The 23180-nt window shown below is 40.1% G+C and overlaps 1 protein-coding gene across 2 annotated transcripts in view; it reads right to left on the minus strand.

The window, feature by feature from the left end:
• The window catches only part of DLGAP1 (DLG associated protein 1), a 430204-nt gene that overhangs the window by 21473 nt on the left and 385551 nt on the right, over positions 1–23180 (minus strand). For both annotated transcript variants that reach the window (XM_027785332.2, XM_055800551.1), the window contains 2 exons: positions 8513–8886; positions 5181–5272 (listed from right to left, as the gene is read on the minus strand). In XM_027785332.2, coding sequence (XP_027641133.2) covers positions 5181–5272; positions 8513–8886 — 466 coding nt within the window. The remainder of the gene's footprint in view (positions 1–5180; positions 5273–8512; positions 8887–23180) is intronic.

Consider the following 23180-nt stretch of genomic DNA (forward strand, 5'->3'; position numbering starts at 1 on the left):
CACCCCCAGAGCCCTTTCTGCGGGGCTGCTCTCCAGCCACTCCTCCCCCAGTTTATACTGGTGCCCCATGTTACTCCATCCTGGGTGCAGAACCCAGCATTTGGATTTGTTGCTAGACTTCATCCCATTAATCATTGCCCAATGCTCCCATCTATCCAGATCCCTCTGCAAGGCCTCTTGCCCCTCAAGAGAGTCAGCAGCACCTCCCAGTTTGGTATTGTCAGCAAACTTGCTAATGGTGCATTCAGCTCCTGCATCCAGATCGTTGATAAAGATATTGAACAGAACTGGCCCTAGAACTGAACCCTGAGGAGCTCCACTGGTGATGGGTTGCCAGCCAGATGTAGCCCCATTCACCACAACCCTTTGAGCTCAGCCTGTCAGCCAGTTCATCGCCCAGCGCACTGCAGACCCACTCATTTCACAGCTGGACAACTTGTGCAGAAGGATACTGTGAGGGACAGTAAAACCTTACTAAAATCCAGAAAAACTACATCCACTGCCTGCCCTTCATCCACAAGATGGGTGACCTTGTCAGAGAAGGGTATCAGTTAGACAGGACTTTGTGAATTCATGTTGACTGTGCCTGATGATTGCTTGTCCCTTAAATGCCTTTCAGTAGTACCCAGGATAATCTCCACAATTTTTCGAGGAACTGAGATTAGACCAACAGGTCTGTAGGTTCCTGGGCCTTTTCTCATGCTCTTGTAAACTGGAATAACATTAGCTAGCTTCCAGGCAGCAGAGACTTTCCTAGACTCGAGGACCTTTAGTAGATGATCAAGAGGGGTCCTGCCATAGTATCTGCTAGCTTCCTCAGTATGCTGGGATGAAGCCCATCAGGCCCCATGAACTTGGGCTTTTCCTCCCTGTCCTCCACTGCCCTGCTGTACCCCAGATATTCATGGGGTGTGTACTCTGCCCACGCCAGTGTGCAAGTAGCACAGCAGCGCAGGGAGGATGTTGTGCTGCAGAGACAATCCTCGGCGAATACACACCCTGTGCTGGCTAGTCTCTCACCACCAGAGTCTGCAGGACACAGAGGACCAAAGCATTCCTGAGGTCTCTCATCCTCATATGAATCTGTTCTGACCTTTGCCTTGTGATGCTTTCTGGGCAGCACTGGGAGGAACGGCTGGAACAGAAGAGGCAACGCTTTGTTGAGACCTAACACACAAGACCAGGTCAGGGCCCTTAGCTTTAAACAGGAAACATTTTTAAGCCTTGCCTTTGAGACAGCCACTCTTCTGCATACCAGCTCGGTCACTTGCAGCTGCGTTAGAGTTGTGGAATCATGGAATGGTTTGGGTTGGAAGGGACCTTTAAAGGTCATCTAGTCCAACCCCTCTGCAATGCGCAGGGACATCTGCTAGAACAGGTTGCTCAGAGCCCTGTCCAGCCTGACCCTGAATGTTTCCAAGGATGGGACATCTACCACCTTCAGAATTCCTCAGTGGAATGGTTTCCACTGTGGAGAGCACAGTCAGCCAGAAAATGCTGCCTTCAAAAGGCAAGGAAATATCAGTCCCAGCTCAGCTTAGCCAAAATACAGATTTGAATGTCTTGTCCAAAAGACTGGAATGTTGAGAAGTTTGAGTTAGAGCAAAGGACTGGTCTGCTGTGCAGGGAAGACCCTTAAACCTGAGTATTTTTTGTCAGGACAGTAAGTGACCAAACCCAAAAACCTAAATGAAAAAAAGAGAAAAATATGGCTTTATATAGTAACAAAAGCCAGAGTTATTTTTATATTTTGTTTTATGTTACCCCACTACCATTTCAAATCATTTCACTTTATACCACACCAAGAGGTATGGTGTGGTAAACCACACTTTATACCACACCAAGAGGTGGGAGCACCTTCCCTGGCATCACAGAAACCAGAGGAAATGGAGAAGGACCATTTGTCTATGGTCTTAACCTCCCACGGCAGTGTTCTTCAGAAACTACCATTGTTTTAGCATTCATAAATTCTTGTGATGGCAAACCAAGTACAATTACCAGCTGATGGTATGGCTAGAGCAATGAGCGAGACAATTGTGGGGTGAGGATGTAAGGGGAGGAGATCTTGGGGCAGGCAAGGTAAAATGCAAGAGACATTAAAAGTGATTACAGAGCCATGGGACTGACAGCCCCTTGTTCAATAAGGATGTGTGCTAAGTGACCTGGCACAATACATGATGACTTCTATTCTGGTTCAGTAGAACTGATTGACTTCCAAGGACTCAATTATCTTCTGTAAGAGAGGAATGGAAGTTGGTCCTTTGCAGCCAGGAAGTTGCAGGTAGAGATAAGGGACAATCAGAAATGGACAGAAAAGGAAGTGCCCTGAGTCTGCACAGATCAGCTTCATTAGATACACATTTCAAAATTGCCTTGGAAGGAGTGGGTTATGTGCGAGGAAAGGGGAGGAACATTTTGACTTGGGGTTTGTTGGCATCACGGGGGCGATCATGTGAGAGATAAGAGAGTTACAGCAGGAAGATTGTGAGGTTGAAAGAAATGCATACTATTTTTTTTCCATGAGGACTGGACAGAGGTACTGTAAATTCTAGAAACTGTAGAGCTGCACTTAGGGAATGGGTACAAAAAAGATTATGGAGAGCAGGCAGCATAAAGAACTGAGGATAAGAATAACAGTGATGGATCCAGTTGTGATACAGTCAGGTAGTGGTAGGCACATTTATCCTTTGAGCAGTACAAGGGAGGAGGAGGGGGAGTCAGAGTCATTTGTCTTGGCAGGAAGCCCAGGTTAGAGGGAGTGAAGGGCTAATGAAAGGTCTGAGTTGAGATGGAAGATGGAAGAGATAGAGGAAGATGGTCTGGCATTGAGCTACTTGGATCAAGAAACGAGGCAAAATCTTTTGCTTACTTGGTCCAAGCACAGAAGCAGAAATATTTAAAAGGACATGAGGAGGTAAGATGCCTTAGTGTGAGAATAACAGTCATGAGATGAGGGAAAGGGGGAGGAAAGAACAGGAAGCAAAGAAGGGGAGTGAAACAAATTTTGTATGATAGGCTTTTGGTGCATTAAGCAAAGAACTTTCTAGTGTTGTAACTGCACTGAATAGACTGGCAAGGAAATGATCACTTTACTGTATTTTTTCTCTTTGCTGTGTCATTTTTCTTTTCTTATTTTATACTTCTTTAATATTTCTGAAGCCTGAAAAACATTCATTTGACAAAGATTCAAGTCAAAAGGGCTTTTCTTAGTCTCTGCAGATGTTATGGTGCAGGAGCAGGGAAGAATGCACTGTATTTACAATTCTATTCCTGTAACAGATAGTCAATACATTGTGCTCTACTGTGTTTAAAAAAAAAAAAAAAAGGAAGGAATATGAGTGCCAAACTACAATGATAAGCTCTTTGTGTCTTGAGCACACTCATTTTCTAAGGATTAGGGGCTGTCCTTTATCAGCCAGTCCACTTCTGAAAGTCCATGATAGATTGCTGCTTGCCCCTCTGCTCCAAACAGCAGCAACCTCAACTTTGTCAGCAAGGAAACTCCCAAACACAGCTGTCAGTGGGCAATGCAGAAATACTGCTTTCTCAGGGCAGAACCCCACTGGCAAATCTTACCTTTCTCTCTGGAGCAATAAAAAGTGCAACAGAAAGAGGACTTTGGAAGTAAGGTATTTACAAACAACCATTTCTTTCTTTCTTTTTTTTTTTTTTCTGTGGGTTTTTGTTTGTTTTTTTGTTTTGTTTTTCTGGTGGTTTTTTTGGGTTTTTTTGGTTTTTTTTTGAGGGGAGGGTTGGGCTTTTAGGGTAGTTATTTCCTTTGTGCTTAGGCTGAAGGGAAATGGTCCTTCAGCATCTATTTTAATGTGGTCATTTATCTAGTGCTGGAAGAGTTGTGGGTAAATGGGGCTAAGGTCTAACACATAAAGAAATGTCTGCCAGCAAGAGATGTTTTAGCAGGTTAATGAGGAACTTGGTAACAGCCTAGCAGATCATTGCAAAATCACATTTCTTTTTGCTGAAATCACTTTAGCCTTTTAAAACCACAGGAAAATACTCTGCTACTTTATGGGGAGATTTTGTTGAATTGAAAATTATATAGATAACATGTTATTTTTGAGTATTTTTGGGAGGCGTAGGAAAAATACAGTGTGAAAATGGTCATCTCTTTACTCACTACTGCAATCAGTGGGCCAGAGGAGGGCAGAGGGCCCTGATTTTGTCAGCTCAGATTTGCTGCACCCAGGTTTTCTCTGGAGAGATAGCAAGGGCGGCTCTTCCCTCACCGACAAGCGATACTGCCCTGAGGCTGCTCCTACATACCGTACAGTGAATGAGTTATCAACAAAGCGGCTCCAGGATCCAAAAGTTATGCAGTGCCCATGCATCTTGCAAAAAATGAACAAAGAGTTGGGTGGGTGCTTGCAGCCAACACAGCACTGGGCAGGCCTGCATGCTCAGAGGCGAGGGGAGAGTCCAGCTTTTCTTCAGTCGCTGAGTCCAGTTTTGGGCAGGAATTAAGAATCTGCAGTTGTGGTCAAGCACTCAGAAACTTTATGTGTCTGGAAAGTGCTATGCACAGTTATGCTACCCTGCAGCATAACTGCAATTTGTAATCAAAAAGAAACATAGTTCTTAAAGACAACTTTTTTTTTTTTTTTCATTTTTATTGGAGCATATTTGTTTACTGAATCAGGTTACACTGCAGATTGGAGAGAAACTAGTTTTGCAGGCTTCCTCTCTAATCTCAACAATTTTTGCAAGGGAGCAGTTGTAATGCAGAGATGTCTGGGTAAGATACCTGAGCAAAAGCAATCAGTTTGTCTCCGTCACTGCACTGCTCCACGTGGCCGGTATTATTCTGCTGAAAACCAAGGTAAACTTCCCCATCAACTCTATGTTGCTGCAGCCATCTGGAGACTAATACCCCAGCTGCATCACCCTTCACTGTTTAGGAAGATTTTTTGGTGGAAAAGCGTTTGTTAAAAGTATATTGACCTTCAAAATAAGTGGCACACTTCTAGTTCTCCCACCAGTGCTGAAAAATCCCCTCTGAGAAGTAACAGCTACAGTATTTATAAGAGTCAGATTTTCAGTTGGGTGATCTAACAGTTCATCCAGGAAGCAGGTTTATATGGTCATGCGTGCAGGAACTAGGGCTCTTAAAAATTAGTTGCAGCATAATTATTTACTTTAGGAAAACAGCATTAACTTTTACTCACCACTTTTCCTCCTCCACTTGAACTCCTATGGACTGGAACTTACTGGTTGCTTTGTTTTCACCTGATTTGGTGGATTCTTCAGCACCATCAACCTTAGAAAAAATTAACCAGTTACTTAGAATGTATTTTAGCAGAGATATCACCCAGCTACTTACAATTTCTATGCATGATAACTACTAAGTGTCTGTACATACAGTTTGTACCATAAGTATCTTCATCTAGTCAGTCTATCTGTGGTGTGGACATTTCTGATGTTATTAGTGAATATTCATGATTCTTGTTAATATATAAAGCATTTCTGGTAAGAATGCAGATGGATTTTATCCAGTATTTTATGGAGGCTGGATGCTCATATTTGCCAGAGCAAATCTGTAAGCAGTTGTAACTTCACTTAGTGTGCTCCACCGTTTGTTTGATTTCACCTGTTAGGGTGTATGTGCATGTATATGTGAACTCATGTCAAAATTATGTGTTTATTTTGTTTAAATGTTAGTGTCTGGAATCAGAGCACTGTACAGATAAGATTTAAAGAAAGCAGATGCAGGTCTTGTGTGCATTTTCTTTGCTGCTTCATCATGCAAACAGGTGGTCTCCAGGAGCACATGCAGGACCTTTATACCACCTCTCCATCTCTGTGAGGAGATTTATACCAATAGTAAAAAGTTAAAATTTACCCACACGTGTGTCTCTGAGCAAAATCACAGACTTCTACATCAAATCAATGTAGTTGTTAATTCCCAATTCTTTTATGATATTCTTTGGCATACATGAAAAAAAATTTCCATCACACAGAATTTTTGGACCACAACAGTGTAACGAAGTGACCTGTAGATCCACTCTGATCCAGGGTATACAAAATCTCCGTCTGTAGTTAGCATCTGTTGCACCAGTAAATAAGCTTGTTATTGAGAGCTAGTTGAACAGCCTATGCAGGAAAAGTGCTCCAGGAGGGATGGGAGTTACAGAGCTGTTCAGTGAAGTGAGGTACTCACCTGATACTGAAGCTTTTGGGGACATAACTACATCTTAAGTCCCATAACTGACAGAGAGAAGCAACCTTTTGATGTGAGTTTTTCTTTGCTTTACTTAGCTTGTTTGCTAAATAGATTCACAGCAAAGGCTTGAGGTGTCTTAAGAGTGACTGAGGGGTGCAGAGGACATGCACAGAGGTTTATCACAAGTGCACATTAGGTTTATTTGTTAGAGGCAGAAGCAAACCGAGAATATGCCTCTGGCTAATGTAACTTGCCCTTCTCTACAGAGATGGGCCAAACTATAATTAAGGTGTATACCTGTCTGAGTTCAGTCTAAGCCTAAACTAGGCTCCCTTTACAGTCAATGGAGAGAGACTGATTCCCATACTGCCAGTCAGAGGGCTGACAGTTTACCTACCTATTTTTGGGCAGTTGTTTCTAAGAGAAGTAATTTCTGGCAGCAACAGCTATTTTACAGTATTTCCACTCCCACGCTACCTCTTCAGCTGTACCAGCACAACTGTTTGTGCAGTGATGCTGCAAAATGGACCAGACAGTGAACTAGCAAATTAGTTTTCTTTTATCTGTGAAGCCTGTCTGACTCTAAAAATCTCATTGATGGGGCACAACTGGGAGGTTAGCACAGCGCACGGGTAGGAATCCTGTAGGGCTGTATCACTGCTGAAGGTTTTGCTTTGTGTAATCCCAGCTTTAGGCATCTTCATAGGTTTGTACACAAAAGCTGCCCTGGCAAGCCCCTCACATACCATCCCCAGGCAGCTTTCTCATATGTTTATGTTGTAAATTTCATCTGTAAATTTCAAAGTTTTAGAGGAAGGCTGTCAAAGGCTTGAACAACATTTGGGGCATTCTTTTCCTCAGATCTCAGGAAACCGAGGACCCTATACTCTCAAAAGCAGCATTTGTTACTTGCAGAAATGCTACCTTAAGAAAAGACATCAAGGAGATAGTCTCTCAAGAGCTATGATTCAATTACCATGGTTCATTTTGGCTTCTGCAAACATGGAAATTATTTCTTTCTACCCATTATTTTGCAGGGTGTTTGCCTGCTAAGGAGTCTTTGTTGCTTTGCTCAGCGAAATAAGGGATTACAACAATAAAATGGCACCTTAGGCTTGGCTGGGAATGGGAATAAGTAATAGAAGAGCTTTCCTCTACCCTTGTCCCACCTGGCCCTTGCTCCTGTGTTTAACACTGAACATCAACCCTTTTTTCAGATTATACCCAAACAAATGGCTGTGATGCAGAAAAAGGGCTACAACAAAGCTGTGAACTGAACCCACAGGCAATAGTAATTACTGCCCTTCCAAGAAGAAGTAAGAGAAAAGTCACAGCTTCTCCAGGATCTGCCCCTGGGATGGCATACTTGTACACACCTCCTCTCATCTCATCAAGCCGATGCAGAGATTTCATGGTGAATTCTTAGTCTTTGCTAATCAGATAAGCCTGCCCAGGCATATAGTGCTATGCTTACAACCTTCATCTGCAAGAAAAAAAATAATCATGTCTTCTTGTGAAGGCTGATAAGCTGTGGATTGCTATTCTGTTTGCTTGGGACTCATCTCCCATCAAAACCTGTGTTGATTCTTAGTTGACTCTAAGTTCAAGTACTTGGTTGCAAAAGCGAATCCTGCAAGCAGATAGTTGGAGTCTTATGCACATTCTTTTATTTTTTTGGGGGTGTGGTGTGAGGAGGGGAGGGTTATGGAAAAGATTAATTAAGAAAGCAGATTACATTGGTCTAGTTTATTTCCTCTTTCTCCTTTCTGTAAATAGGAGTGAACTTTGGCGGGGTTAGTTTTCTTGTTTCGTTCCACTAGAGGTAACAAAAAGTTATTTTCTTTAACAAGGGCAAATCAGAAGGAACTTATCCTCTGCTCTTGAGGCTGAGATAGGAACAATGCTGCCTCATTCAAGCTGCTACCAGTCATTATGAAATGCATGAATAAGCAGCGACAATTAATTCAGTGAGGCTGGACGAAAATATTTTTGGGGTGATAGTGTAATGTAAATCATTGTTTTACACATTCCCTTTCAATGATTTAATTCATGCCTTTCTGACCCCTGCTGCGTTATGATTCATAGATTAGTGCTCATGTGTGTAATTTAACAGAGCTGAATAACAAGTGGCAAGGAGACTTAAACAAATCCTTGCATCTGACGTTTTATGATAAATTAGAAAAGCATCATTAGTACCATGCAGAATGATTACGCTGCTGCAATTTCTATACAGGTACTCATCAGGAAAAGAAGAAAAATACACCGCATAATGAGCAGTAAAACAGATACAGAAATCCAAAACAACAGCAGACATATAATCCATGCCCTGTACTGTACCTGTATTCCAATAGATAAGCATCTGTTTTTCTTGAAGTGGTCCTTCTTTCTGTCTTCTACTGCAACGGTGGCAATGGTTGTGGTGGTGGTGACGGTGGCAGTATTGTTCCCTACATGCTGACTTGCAGGGCCATGGATTTGTGCATTGGCAGCTTCAATAGCAGCTGTTAGTGCCTTCATACTGTCCAAGCTTTCTGTGGAGTTGCTAAGTCCAGACTGACTGATGATATCTCCCCTCTGTCCATGCCCATCCATATATGCATCTTGGGCAGACTCTGTGCTGCTCTGTGCTGTGATGGAAATAAACGGTTTGGTGGTAGTTCTTGGTGGGACTGGAGGTGGTGTCTTCTTATAGGTGGTAATGCAGGATGACACTAGAAAAAATGTATGAGAGTTCTTGATTTATTGATGCTGCAGGGAAAATGGATGCAAATATGGTTTCAAAGCATCAGTGAACATGGACAGAGCAGATGTAAAGGGGATGCTGTTAGCCAAAGAGCTCCCAAAAGTTCCAACATAAGGCCCACGGAAGTACTTGCTTATCAGTGTCCTCTGTTCCTACTAATGCGAGTAGCAGAATTGCTAGTAGAGGGAGGGAAATTATCTATTTGCCAAGTTCCTTCTTAGCCTTTTTAGGATTGTTTTCTCCAGCATATTTTCTACTAACTGTTCTGAGTCCCATAGGAATAAGTCCTTCCACCAAAACGTTTGTTCTGCTCATGGCTTCCAAACAGATTCACAAGAGTGATGAGTCTCTCAACCACTAATCCTAGCTACTTCATGCAATTTTATTGCAATTGTTTTCTCTCTCTCTCCCCTGTCTGCTGTATTTGCCCAGCTTATGTAGAATTTTAAACTGCATTTTTCTGATCAGAGAGAGATTCCCAAACCGTCCTAGGTCAAAGTCTCTTAACACTCTTAACAACATTCTTGGGTATGTGCATTTCTTGCTATAAACCATCTCATTTGTTGCACAGACTTCTCAAATACTTTGAAATGCTTTGTAAGCTGCTAAGGATATATTTAAAACAACATTTTGCCATACCTAAATGTCTTCTTATAAATATAACAGTTCTGGGGAAAAAAAAAAATGCTTGATTTTCCACACAGGGAGTTACACACAATGAAGTCAATGGCTAAAAGCCTGTCAGTCAGTGGCACTACTTAAAGGAAAGTGTAAACATAAATGTTTGCAGCAACACAGGCTTTAATAAAAGTTTATGAGGACTCCTCTTTTCATATTTTGAAGGCCATGCTCTCTGTGTAAGTGGTGCTATATGGATTTAGAAGTTTAGCTTGAGGTTCCTGAGTTGAAAACTATGTACAGAGGATTACATGCAGAAAGCACTACATGGAGATAAAACCATCTTCCTTTAAGGGATAGCTGGCAGCTCTGCATTACTGGAGTTCTGGAATGCTTTCAAATGAGGAAAGAAAGTCCATTAAGAACAAAAAACAATCATGATATGCTCTATTTTTTTAAAGAAAATAAATGCAGGCATGAACCTGTGCAAAGTTCAGACACAAACATGTTAACATAAATTCTTATTAACAGTAATCATATGGCAAGAAATGATTCATCAGATCATTTTAATTGGCAGACGTCTATGCCACCCACATAAAAGGTAACTCTACTACAGCTGTTCTGCTCTGTGTTTGCACTGTACGTGCTTGTTGAGCCAGAAGCCATTATGGTATTAATTTGACTAGCTCAGATCCATATGCCTTCTATCTCCAGATAGCTGTAGGAATAGTTATAACGTAAAAGGTGTTTCCAGGGCATGAAATCACACGGGATTTTTTTAAAGGACTGTAGCGTAAGTTTCTGATAACATGTCTGGACCCATGTTAAACACATTGAATGCTAATGGAAAAAGAGCGTTTCACTAAAGCAGTGAGGGTTTTGAAACTATGATTCACTTCTGAAGAATCAAACAGAAACCACAGCATTTTTGAGAGAGGAGATGGCTAAAAATGAACTTGTCAAATTTTAACTCTGGGGAAGTGAATAGTTGGTAGGGGTTAAAGGTGTTTAATAAAGTGCTTATGACAAGGCTGATATCTGAAACTGAGAGAAAAGGTGACAGTTTTACAAAAGAGGATTGTGATTTTTGTGCTGTTCAGATGCTGCCAAAAAGCATTTGTTGTGACTGGGCACATTCAGGTAAATCAGTTGCTGTTGCTGCAGCACAAGCGTTTGCTTGGGCTTACGGAGAGTTGTGGATGCTGCTGCTTGGGTGATGACCCACGTGGTTTGTGGTCTGCAGAATGTTCTCTGAGTGGTGGAAATGTAAACTGAAATTCACCACTGAAGAATTCAAAGCACATACACACATACATATCCAGGTAACGCTTTGAGAAGCTGGTGCCAAACTCGTCTAATAGAGCTTGGTGTGCAATGCTACGTTGCAATTCAGCAAAGAATAAATTGCACTATTTAAAATATGCTGGGCAAGGTCATTGTGGAACTCCTGGGGATACGCCAGCATCTTCAGGACATCCCAGCAAGGCACATATCATTTTTCTTACATAGCAGATAGGGAAATGATAATGAAACACATTCAAAAAGTACTCTTAGGTAAGAGAGAGAGCATCAAAACCAAAAAACAAGCCTTAACAAGACTGGGCCCCACATCTCTAGTCATCCCCCACCAGAAAGGGAGTCAATAGCAACTCCCTATCGACAGCTACCATGCACTCTGGACACAGCAGTACAAATACAGAAATGCCTGATTAAGATGTCTTTCATTCTGTTCGTAAATGTACTCAATGAGGAGTCTAATCCACACTGCAATGAAAGATGTTTGCACTCAGCTAATTAAATCTGAAGTTATTCTTAAGAGGGGGAGAGAACTGACAACTCATATGGTGAAATTGTAAAGAGAAACAGCAAACGTTCTTTTAGCAAGTCAAAACAAATCCTCAGTTTCCTGGAGTCACGCAGCACATACTGTACAACTCTGGAGAAGCAGAGTGTGCAAGTCATAAAAGAACCCCAGGCACTTCATTACTGGAAATGATGTAAGCTCCTGCCGCTCCTCTGCAGAAACGACAACAAAACAATGCTCAGGCTGCTGCCGCTGTCAGAGGCAGCTGCACTCGAAATGTTGTAGCTGGCTGAGCCCTCCAAATGGCTGAAGCACAACAACGAAAGGGATTCGGTGCATCAGTTTTTATCTGGGTGCTTTCAAGAACCTGGCAACTTGTGACACAGCAACCTGAAGGATCTGCCAGCTATTCAAGTGGCTATGGTATTTTAAATGTTAAGCTGCTTGAGAAACAAAATGTGTTCTTCCCAAGAAAAATGACAAAATGCTGGCACTTTCCCTGTGTAGCCAAGAGAGCCTGAGCATTCAGTTGGTGTGGGAAGAGCACATCAACGTGCTCTGTCCCTGCGGGCAAAGGGGAAGCTCATCCATCCATCTCTCCTGCAGCAGAGTTGGTCTGCCCGGTAGCAGGACTCTGAAAGAGAAGACTACAGGATCATGGGATGCATAAAAGAGATGGAGAAATCCTCACTTCACACAGAGGGAACTTTCAAGGGGTTTTGCACATGAAAGTTAGTTTAATACCCATCAGGAAGTGAATTTAAAGGGCTGTATAAATTCTCTGATAAATACATTCTTGGACATGGATCAAGGAACAAAGTTCTTTATGGAAACTGATCTGACTGGAGAGTCAAGTCAAAGTAGTCTCATTTTTCATTAATATTGTTTAGACATGGAGTTTGGAGTTAATCAGAAATGTCTTTTTCTGAATAGCAAATGTGTATATGAACCCTCAGTTTGTCACAGTATAGACTAGCTTTCCATATTATTTTTCAGAGCACAAATGCTGCTGGAGCGGGTATATATTCCTCTCCTGCGGCATATACAAGGTTTAATCCAGAAACTAGTTAAGTCATGTGCAAGAATCTTCTGACTCCCAAAGCACCTTGAATCAGGCCCACTGTTTCCAGCTGTATCAATCCACCAAGTAATGCTCTCCTTTTCCTTTTGATCTTTATCCTGTTTCTGTGGCCTGCCTTCAGGTTACAGTTTAATCCCAAATACCTATGGAAAAGCACTTTCTCCAGATTAACAAAAAAAAAGTCATGGTGTTTGTCCTCCTAGCCAGTATTTCCAAACAACTAGCTCATGGGACAGGAATTTGGAACAGGGAGTGTCAACCACCCAGTTCAGAGGGAAGTCTAATGATAAAAAAACATAATCCCAGATTGCATAATAATAAAGGCTTGAATTTGAATGTTTCATTGTAAGATCACTTCAGTTGTTTAAACATGCTCACTAGGGAGATGAGCCCTTGGGAACAAACATCAGCATGCAAACACAAATTTTTCGTTCAGTGAATGGGTGCTCAGGAGAACCCCAAGGCAGAGTAATATTTGTGAAGAGATCAAATTCATGCAGTACTTTGAACAGTTCAAGTGATGAGGTATGTGAGCAATATCTTTCTAATTTGGCAGTCTCATATAAACTTGGTTAACAAATACAAGAGTAAATGAAAGTGCAAATTTAAAGTTAATTAACGTAATGGTGTTTCTCTTGAGAAAGAGGAATAATTCCACAGTTTGAAAGGAGCAGCAAAAGGCACAACTTGTGTACAACTAAGTATGCAGGTACAAGGCAGTTCTTCTACCCTGCACAGACGGACCTTAGTCTGATTCACTGTCTGTTAAACAGATGTGTTAACAGCAGTGCCCTTGCATTTCACACAACTGCAACACAAAACACGGATGTAGGCACATCTCACAACTGCAGCCCCAGAGCACCCCATACAGAGGTGCCGTGCTTGATTTGGCTTGTTAGACTTACATAGAGCTGTTATTCTCTTTACCATGCACTTATTTCCTTAATTTGTTGAGGTCTGGGGGGAAACGCTTGGAAATTGGGTTTCAGATCCTGTATTGTTGTTTTTACGTGCAAAACATTGATATGAAAAGAGACTATGCATTTTCTTAATAAAAAACTGCTTTCATGTAGCAGATGGCTTCTGAGGATGTAGAGATTTACTATTACCAAACTGAAATAAAGATTTTTATAAGAATTTAAACTGCCCAAGGGAATACTACCAGTGTGAGCTATGGATGTCATTATCCCATATGAGAACTACTAAAAATCTATGTACCACACCATCAGGAGTTCTGCCAAGGCCATGCTTTTTCCATACTCCCACCACTGCCAAGTCAGATATGTTATCTGACGAAAGCCCAGGTTACACTGGGTTAGGAAACAGGCATAACTGATAACTAAAATCCTGCAGAAATCCATACAAAGTATCTAAACTATCTTTACTGCACAAAATAGCACCACAGATTTAATATCCCATGTACTCTGAGGTCTAAAAGCCAGTGCTGGTAACCTTTTCATAAGGCTGGAAATTTTTCTTTGCAAGTAAGGTGCCTTCAGCTTCCTAGCTGGATACAGTAAAGGACCTCTTGAAACCTAGGAGAGGCGTGAGACTGCATATGGCTCACCCTTCATCTCAAACGGATCGAGTTAGAAAATCTGCATGTGCATAGTCAGTGGATGACAGGTGAATATTTGTTCAGCAGAATTTTTTTTCTTTGAATGTCTGCTGCTGGAAGCTGCTGATGCCAGTCAGAAGTTTAATTGCTATCCCAGGGAAGCTGAATTAGTGTACAGAGAGCAGCTGAGACAGCCAAAGGTGTTGGCTAAATGCAGTTTATCACTAGGATATCACCACAAATTATGGATGCATGAACAAAATTCAGTGCATTGTAGACTTCCTATGAGACACACTGCACTCCCTGTACTATATAGCCGTAGCTTTACTTCTCTATACATAAAAACTACCAGTACATTAACAGCACACAACTTAAGCAGTTCAACTCATGTGGCCTCAAAGCCAAGAAGCCTATAAGCAACTGAAACTCTAGAAAATTCACATAAACTGAAAGTCATTACCCAAAACAGATTGTTGCTAGGATGGCTTATAATACTTTACTCCTAAAAGCTGTGATCTTTACTGTTGTCAAAAAATTAGGGCTCGGCTTTATCTCTTCTGAAGACACAGATAAATAGGTAAGATTATGACCATGTGCAGTCCCTAGATTTAACTACAGCTAATGCCTATGAACTGCCTTGCCTTTCTGCCTGGAGCAAGCAGCTGGAGGGGACAGCAGTACTATTTCTTTCCGCCATTCCTTTGCCAGCAGCTGTCTCCATGAGATCAAACTGCACCGCACCTGTGGAGGTGATGCTTTATGGAGGGGTTCGATCCCAGACATTGGCCCATGGGAAGTGACGAAGCTATATACCCACAGACATATGAACAGTTGCTCAAACTGAAATTCAGTCAGGCTGAGATGGAAGTCAGAAGTGAAACTATTTTGGCCTTGTCCTTAAACTCTGGCTACCAACAAAGCACCTGGAAAAACAACAACAAGAACTGCAGGGATGAGGATGTGAGTCTGTCCTGGACAGATGCTTTCCAAGAGCTTTGAAGATTCAAACTGCTTTAAAACAGTCATGGTAGAAGGTATCTGATACCGAACATCAACCTCTACATTCAATGAAGCATGTTGAAGAAGAGTGAAACAAAAGAGAGAAAAACAATACAGCACTGTGGCCTTTTTTAGTTAGCATGTGAATTATTTACCATCTCTTTTGATCTGTACAGTATTTTTTTTCTGAGCAAATCAGGGGAACACTTCTTGATCTATAGCTTAAACTAAGCCTAGCGAACCATTCAAATACTTTCTGCACTTAAATACTTCACCAAACATTTCATACTCCCCCCCCCCCCCCCCCCCCCCCCCCCATTTTGGAGCAGTCATGGAAAACAGGAGACACAGTATAATTTTAGGTTAAAAAAAAGTAGATTTAAAAATATTTTATGTTTCAGAACTTACATGTCATAAAATCACCATGGTATGAAATTAATAAGCTTTCTGAATATCAACACATTAATCTTATAAAAGGCATTTATGGAAAACAGAGGAAACCTTGTGAAATATGGTAGTTTTATCCCACTTAGACTAAGAGTATGTAACAGTAAATAAATGTAATAATATGCAGCTTGATGAAATCAGATCCTTTTCCCATATATTTTCCAGGAAGCAACTTCACTGGCACTTTGATATTACACTTTGTTATGTGTTACTGCAGCACTCTCAAATTCAAAAATTTGCATCTTTTTCCCTCTGGCAATACTGTTAATAAAACAAAATGGGAATTATTTTTTTAATGTGGAGTTGTGCTAACCAAATACAGACACATATATGTAAGCAGCTATTTAAGTAAAAACACAGTGCAAGAAACAAAGCCTGGATTTTCAGAAACACAGGGGGTTGAACTCCCAGCAAATATTTAGATACCTTAGATAGGAAGATGTATTTAATAAGTTTCAAATCCAAGCACAGTCTGAAAAACTAATCCCTTATTTTTTTGCCTACTGAGGAATGGTTGACTGTAAAGACTTTAGCTATAAATGCACGTTGCAAGTTCTTGGAGCTCATTGCTTGTAAACCTGTCTCCTATTTACATTTCTGAATTGGATCTGGATTCTTGAAAACCTGACCTGAACTGTGAATACACAACCTAATTTCCAGACTATAACAGTAGTTCTTTCAACATGCCAAAAGTGAGTGTGCCACAGTGGAGCCCACACTTGACACTCTGTTTGGGTGTGTTACTGTAGGTGTTGTTCCTTGAAATTATCATATAATATTTGTAACTGCTGGTGCTGGACATATTAATATACTCTTGCAAGTTTTCCCTTCAGTTCAGATGGACTGTTTAATATCTGAGCAGCCAATACATAGGAGACTTAAACCCTATAAAATGTGGAGATACATTAGGGTGGATGTGTGGTCAGAACTAAGCCCACATGTTACTAAAGCTCTCCTGAAGCAAGTACTGTGGGTCATACCATTCTTCACAGTTTGTTAAGAAGCGCTGCCTTTTGTTCTTCCTGAGCCTTTGCTGCCAATCTCTCATTCTCCTGTGGTGGCAATGCAGCTGAGTGATGATAAAGCAAGTTTAGCAGTCAGTCATTTTAGGAGAAGCTTGTCATAAATTTGGTGGAGAAATTGCATGTTGAAATTGTACAGCTTTTGTCACATAGGTGGTGGACTAGAGAATAATTAGGACTCTCCTCTTGTAAATATGTGAATCCCAGAAACTAACCTGTGAACTTAGAGGAGACTTAAGCAAGCCAATTATCTCTGAGTAATCTGACCATGTGACGTTTAAGTTAGCTAGATATTAATGTAGTTGGACATCACTGTTCTTGACGTTACTGCAAGGATTGTCTTTTTAAGCTCTTCACTGCAACTATCTTTCAAAAGGCAATATTTGGATGAGTTATTGACATTTCAAAGTGTGATTTCTTTGTAAGAAAAATAAAAGAGACTGTAAAAGTTGTTCCCTCTTCCTCAATCTGGAAATGTACCTTTTTTCTTTGCTGCTGCTGTTAGCAAGAAAACAAGCTTCTGCTGGTTTTTACTCCCAGTGGTTTTCTGAACACTTAAACTTAAGGTAAGGTAAGCAGAATTCTGTATCATTGCACACACTGGTATCAAGCTGGTCTCACAGAATTTTATTAGTGATGCTTCTAGATTGGCTTAGAAATAAATTAGTTTAAATTGCTAGAAACTCACTCCTAATGTGGACACATTTAGAAGTGGATATGACTGATAAGGTCTTTTTTTAAACTTAAATGGAAATGCAGTGGAAATAAGAGCGATTCCCTCAAAGAGTTTGTTCCAATTGACTGTATCAGTTCAATGATTTTAAACTGATTTCCTTTTATGCCATGCTGTGCAAACAAGCTGTACATTGTTATCAGTTGCATTCATTTGAATCCACTGAAAACTGTACAGGTACAATTTAACCCAATAACAATTTTGAAGTTTAAGAGCCCTCTTTAACTTTCTGGGTCGAAATCAGTTCTCAGGGTTGTTCTATTTGAGTTCGTTTGTGCCTGCATGGTTTGGTTACTTTTATATCTGGAAATTTTTAAAAGCTACAATAAAACACAGAGCACAGTGAGAAGCATTGTTACTAACAAACTTTTCAAAGCTGACCCACACTGGGAAAGTTCTGCACTATGAGACAGTTATATTCCTCCAGTCATTAGGGGACTGGTATACACAGCAAATACAGAAATGTAGGTACACCAGTTTTGCATGTTATTCAAACCTAAGGCTGTTCAGAAGTTTTTCAGCTTTGACATAGACTATTCAAATGTGTTTAATACAACCTTTGTGAGATGGAATTTACTGTTTTTGGTACAGTAGCCACCTACTTTATTAAGCAAACTACCTCATGATGCTGATGAGTACAGGCTGTGATTCCTCACAGCAGAAAGCACTTTGTCACCTGATCCAGCAAAGGACTCGGATATCCTTAAAGTCTTGAAAGAAAGTATGTACTTTAGCTTTTCTGCTCAGTCCCCAGTGACATGAAGGCTTTACTGCTTTCATATAATCTCAAAAGTCTACCTTTCAATTTGTTTTGAGAATCTTATTTTATGCTACTTGATATCTAAGATTATATTAAATAGTTTGGCTAAGAGTTAAAAGTTATTCAAATGACAGCAATGATGAAGGGCTGCTGTGTTTCAATCAGATATATGTTGGGAAGAAAGTCAAATGCCAAAGACAAGAAAATAAAAGCCAATACAAACTAGAAGAAGAATGTGATTGATAAAAACAACATGAACAACTTTTTAGCTACTATAAATTGCTATGAAGCACCACAAGAATTGACATATATAATCTTTCTACCAGCTTCAATGTAGTTCACTGTAACTCAGAAGAGCTATGCAGGTAAAACACCACATTATATTATTCTTATAGATAATTACTAATAAACATAAATTTAGAAAACCAGCATTCAGGAAGGAAAGTATCATGTGGGTATTGAGCAAGAACATCTGTTCAGTGTGAAGTACTGACTTGTTTTTAAGCAGCCAGTACTGCATTTTTCAGTGTGCTTAATGCTTTTGGGGTGTTCCTAGCCCAAGCAGGAATATCTAAAACAAACAAGTTGTTCTTGTGTGTTTCCTAAAAAAACCAAAACCAAACCAAAACCAAACCAAAACCAAACCAAAACCAAACCAAAAGCAAATGCAAGAACTGCTTGCAGCAGGAAGAAGGAAGGGAAGAATGAAAATTATGACTAAATCCATGCTCCAGGCTGAAGAGTGACTTGTCACCTGAGAGAGAATTATGACCCAGCTCAAAAGTTCTGCCTCCCTGATAAGGTTATCAGATGACCTGTTAAAAGTCACCTGTCAGGGCAGATCCTCTAGCGCCGTGGGGGAAAATCCAATCCCTTCTCAAATGAGAAGGAAATGTAGACAAAGGGTTTACACAAGAAATTATAATTATCTTTGATCTAATTTCAGGTAAAATAGCAAAACTGACTCAAGCTTGAAGACGTTAACTTTTTTCAAAATGTAGAAAAAAAATGAATTGCTTGGTGACGAAGGCATATGGAAAATGTGTATGAAACATATTCTGTCTTGAAAGGAATGAAAATCTACATCAAACCCTGATTTCCCATTTACATTCAAATTAACAATTTTCAGCCTTGCTCAGTGACAGGTTGGAGGTCACTGTGAGTGACCTAATCTTTTTATCTATTTGCTTGTGTCTATGACAAGAGTCCTAGTTAATAATGCAACAGATCAGCTGAAAATACTGGTTTGGTGTGAGAAATTCCTAATGATCAGCCTGCCTGTCCTGAGTACAAAAAATATTGACACCTCACTCACGGTCACCACAGTTTACAGATAAAAGCATTTAAACAAATCTGGACACAAGAATCACTTCTTGTTGGGAGACCCGAACTAGCAAGAGGACATCACCAGTTCCCAGAAGACATTTAGACAAAGGAAGATGGTAGCCCTGGCACACATGAAAGAGGACGGACCAGTCTTGTGTTACTTTTAAGTGAGTTATTCTCATTTCTTTCCACATATTTCTCCATTCATTAAAAAAATGCCTGTAAAAGAGGCCTTGAAGAAATTCAGTTTCAAAGTTTGTAGGAGCTGTCAGATACAAACTCCTGTAACTTCCTTGGAGACATCAGCTGCGTGTCTGATGATAGTCCAACAGCTTTTATTTCCTTCTTTTTTTTTTGTTTGTTTCTCTTTTATTTAAAAAAAATCAGTTTAGTACAGGTGGAAATTTTAAAACTTGCCAACATGATCCTGAAACTCTGATGGCTGAATTCACATAATCATTCCAGTGGCTAAAATCAGAGGTTTATTTTACATAATTTCCACAAGGACAAGAAGCATTGTCACAGAAAAAACCAATTTGAATAAACTTTTCTCTCCCCAATTCACATATTATTTATTTTCCACTTAGAATTTTATTTAGCCAGAGATTTTGGAATTAGTGCTTATGCTCTCAGCCTGAGATAAACCTCCCTTTTCTCTAACCCCTAGACAGCAAAATAATATTAGCGTTTCTCACATTTACATAATTATTAAAAATGAATGATGCATTTTATACTGGCTTAGTTAAAAGCTAAACCCAGACATTTTCTGCTGGCTGAGTTAAAAGGTAGACCCAGGCCATCTATTTAATACATAAGAAGAGAAAGAAAACTCACCCAAACGAATTTTGACACTTGAAAGTAAGACCTTTTGAATCTCTAGACTACAGGAATTCTTTCTGAATATCACAAGGCCAATACAAAATCTTTGCAAATGCCAGGAAAGTGAATCCTACAAGTCCGTACAATTTCACATGCATATAGCAAATCTTCCACACCTCTAAGTCTATGAGATGCAGGAAAGATAAATGCTTAACCAATGCTCCAATTTTTGAGTTCTCTTCCTACCATTTTCTGCCCCAGCCTGAAACTTCCTCTTCTTAGTCACTCCTCTAATATGACCCCTTTGTCACACACACCTACTTCTCCTACAAACATGGTGTTTCTTTTGGAACAAAAATCTGTCTGAGACTTTGCTGGCTCACGGTGAACCAGAAGGTAACCCAAACTTCTGACTGAAGACACTCCCACAGGCTTACAGGATGTGAAAGAAAGGGTTAGAGTCAGGTCTGGATCCTCTTGTCCACATTGGTCATAAAATATTTAAAAATAAATAAATAAATACACTAATACAGATAGCTGTGAACATTTGATGAAAACAAGGATGCTCAGGAGAGCAACATGCAACCGGGTTCAGCTCAGGCTGTTCAGTTCAGCTCTGCTTTGCTTGAAAACCTTTACATGACCTCAATTTCTGTTTGCACGGATGTTTAAAGAATGTCTGTCTTAATACCAGCACCTTTATCTGCCTGGTTAACATTGCTGAGAACATGTGGTTTTTCATTATTTGTTATTCTCATCAAATTACAGAGTCTGAACAGTATCACTGTCAAATGCCAATCACCCAGCACAAAAAGCAAATAATTAAAATGGACAGATGATGAATAATCCACAGGCCAGGGTCTGCTTTTCATAAATTGTCTGTTATCAAATGATAAACAAATACATCTGTAATAATGAGGACTGTTCATAAACAACTTGGGAACTGGCAAAAATTATAAATTCAAGATTAAAATCAGTTCCAGTGAGTAAATCAGTCAGCTCTTTTTACCAACAATATTAATATAATTTACTTTTTATCACGGGGATCTAAGAAGATATACAGACTGTGTGTAGCTGTAGGTCACAGCAGCAGCATCCACGGCTGCACTGCGCCTAGCTGAGAGGACAGTTTGAGGCTAGTTGGACGTTTTCCAGAAAAGTTATTACTTTGGAGTAATTATGCATTTTTATGCATAATTACTCCATACATTTATGCACCCCCACTTTTTATTTGGGGTTAAGCGTACCCAGATGAAGAGTTATTTTGGAATGACCACGGTACTTCTGGACAATTTCTGGATTTAGGGAGACTTTGCTGCAGAGAGGAGGGCAGCACGCTGAGCCAGCAGTCTCCTCCTGTCACCTTTGTATTCTTCCAAGTCTGTCAAATTGCTGGCACGTCTGATTCTCTTCAGCCTTTAAAGACTAAAAAGGGCAATATTCAAGGTATTGGCTGAATTGGGTGAAGAAAAGAGCAACAAAATGTGTGTGTGAACTTGCCTCTGTCTAAGATTTCTCAGGGCACAGACTTCCCTGCCTTCAGAATGGTTACAAAAAGCACGAACAGTTAGATTTCAATAATTTGAAAGGCAGCTTATTACATCCACAATGTCATTGTTTTCCATATAAAATTACTGTTTAATCCATGTACACCAGAAGTGAAATGTACTTATAAAATGAAAAGGAACTTTCTTAACAGTTCTCCTGAACTTGGCACTTAGGACTGTGGATGAGTCATATTTTCCTTGTTATCCCATTCAGTTGACTTTTCTATATGTCTTGAATGTGCTATGTATTAACAGCCAAGTAGGCCACCACAGCAGTTTTCTTTGAGATTGGGAACCTGCTGATTTGACCTGTTTATCAAGAGAAAAGTGTCATCTCAACAGGACAAGATTGCTTTGTATTTTTCCTCCCTATTTTCCTCTTGTGAACAATTTCTTTTTAACCCCCTAGAGCCAAGCAAAAAGCCACTGGTCTAGAGGATCCCCCCCACCATTTATCTTCTTTTCTAATATTTGTCTATCATTCAAGAAAAAAATACAGGAACTTTTTTTTTTTTTAATATAAAAATCTAAATCGTGAGTTTGAAAAAGCATACCCTTATTGTTCTTTATGTATGTCTGTGAGGGACTCTTTGTGTCTATTTTTAAGCACAAGCAGTGGAATTTAGACTCTTAAAAGGGAAAATAAATGTATTTATGAACAACCCTATAATGATAAAGGAAAAAGTGCAAGACCTGTCATGACAGAAAGGAGAAGACAGTAACTTCAAACCTTGCCATGTTCACACAACAGAATGGACTTCAGCTCTGTTGAGTGTGTTAGAGTACTTCAGGCTGGAAGGCACTATTCACTCTAATTTAAGTTAGTATTACAGTCAAAGAGCTTTCAGTTTTAAAAGCATCCTAAGCTGCTCTGAAATGTTCCAGAGCTTTGTTTTCATCACTTCCACTGCTACAAGTTAAAAGTAAGACCTCCTAGATCATTGTATTAGCCTCACTAAGGAAAACTGAGTCAATGGTACTTCCTCCTCCCCCATAAATTACATGTTGTCAAAAGAAAAACTGTATTTAAAAGGCTACATTTCACATTCTTCAGGGTTCTGCATGCCACTTGGTCAAGAACTGAGCTTTCCATGACCTTCCACAGCCTGCCATGTGTGAAATTCATCCTACGTGACAATTTTAACATCAGTTACATCATTAACACATGTTCCTGTCTGCACAATGTTTTTTTGCACTTTGCCAGATGAGGCAGAGGCAAGATGAACTGTGACTGTGCACATGCAATTTTCCAATAAAAACAATATGGACATTATTATTCTTGGAAATACATTCAGAAAATTTTACTCTACGTTGTATAACATGCTTTTGGGTGACAGGTAAGCAAGGCACTGGGAATGTATGTTGAGTAAGAAAGAGGAGTCTATGAGTACAATAAATACCTGTGTGCATGTACTTGTCTGAACACACAAATACAACTACCCATGCATGCACATACAGAATTATGTTAATCTTGACCTCTGCCTTTGAGTTTTGCTTTCGTTCCCATTTTATACGATGCAACAAATTTCAAGGTGTGCTTTAGTGTCT

This window comes from Falco peregrinus, chromosome 3 (genome assembly GCF_023634155.1).
Source record: "Falco peregrinus isolate bFalPer1 chromosome 3, bFalPer1.pri, whole genome shotgun sequence".
NCBI classification, from domain to species: domain Eukaryota; kingdom Metazoa; phylum Chordata; class Aves; order Falconiformes; family Falconidae; genus Falco; species Falco peregrinus.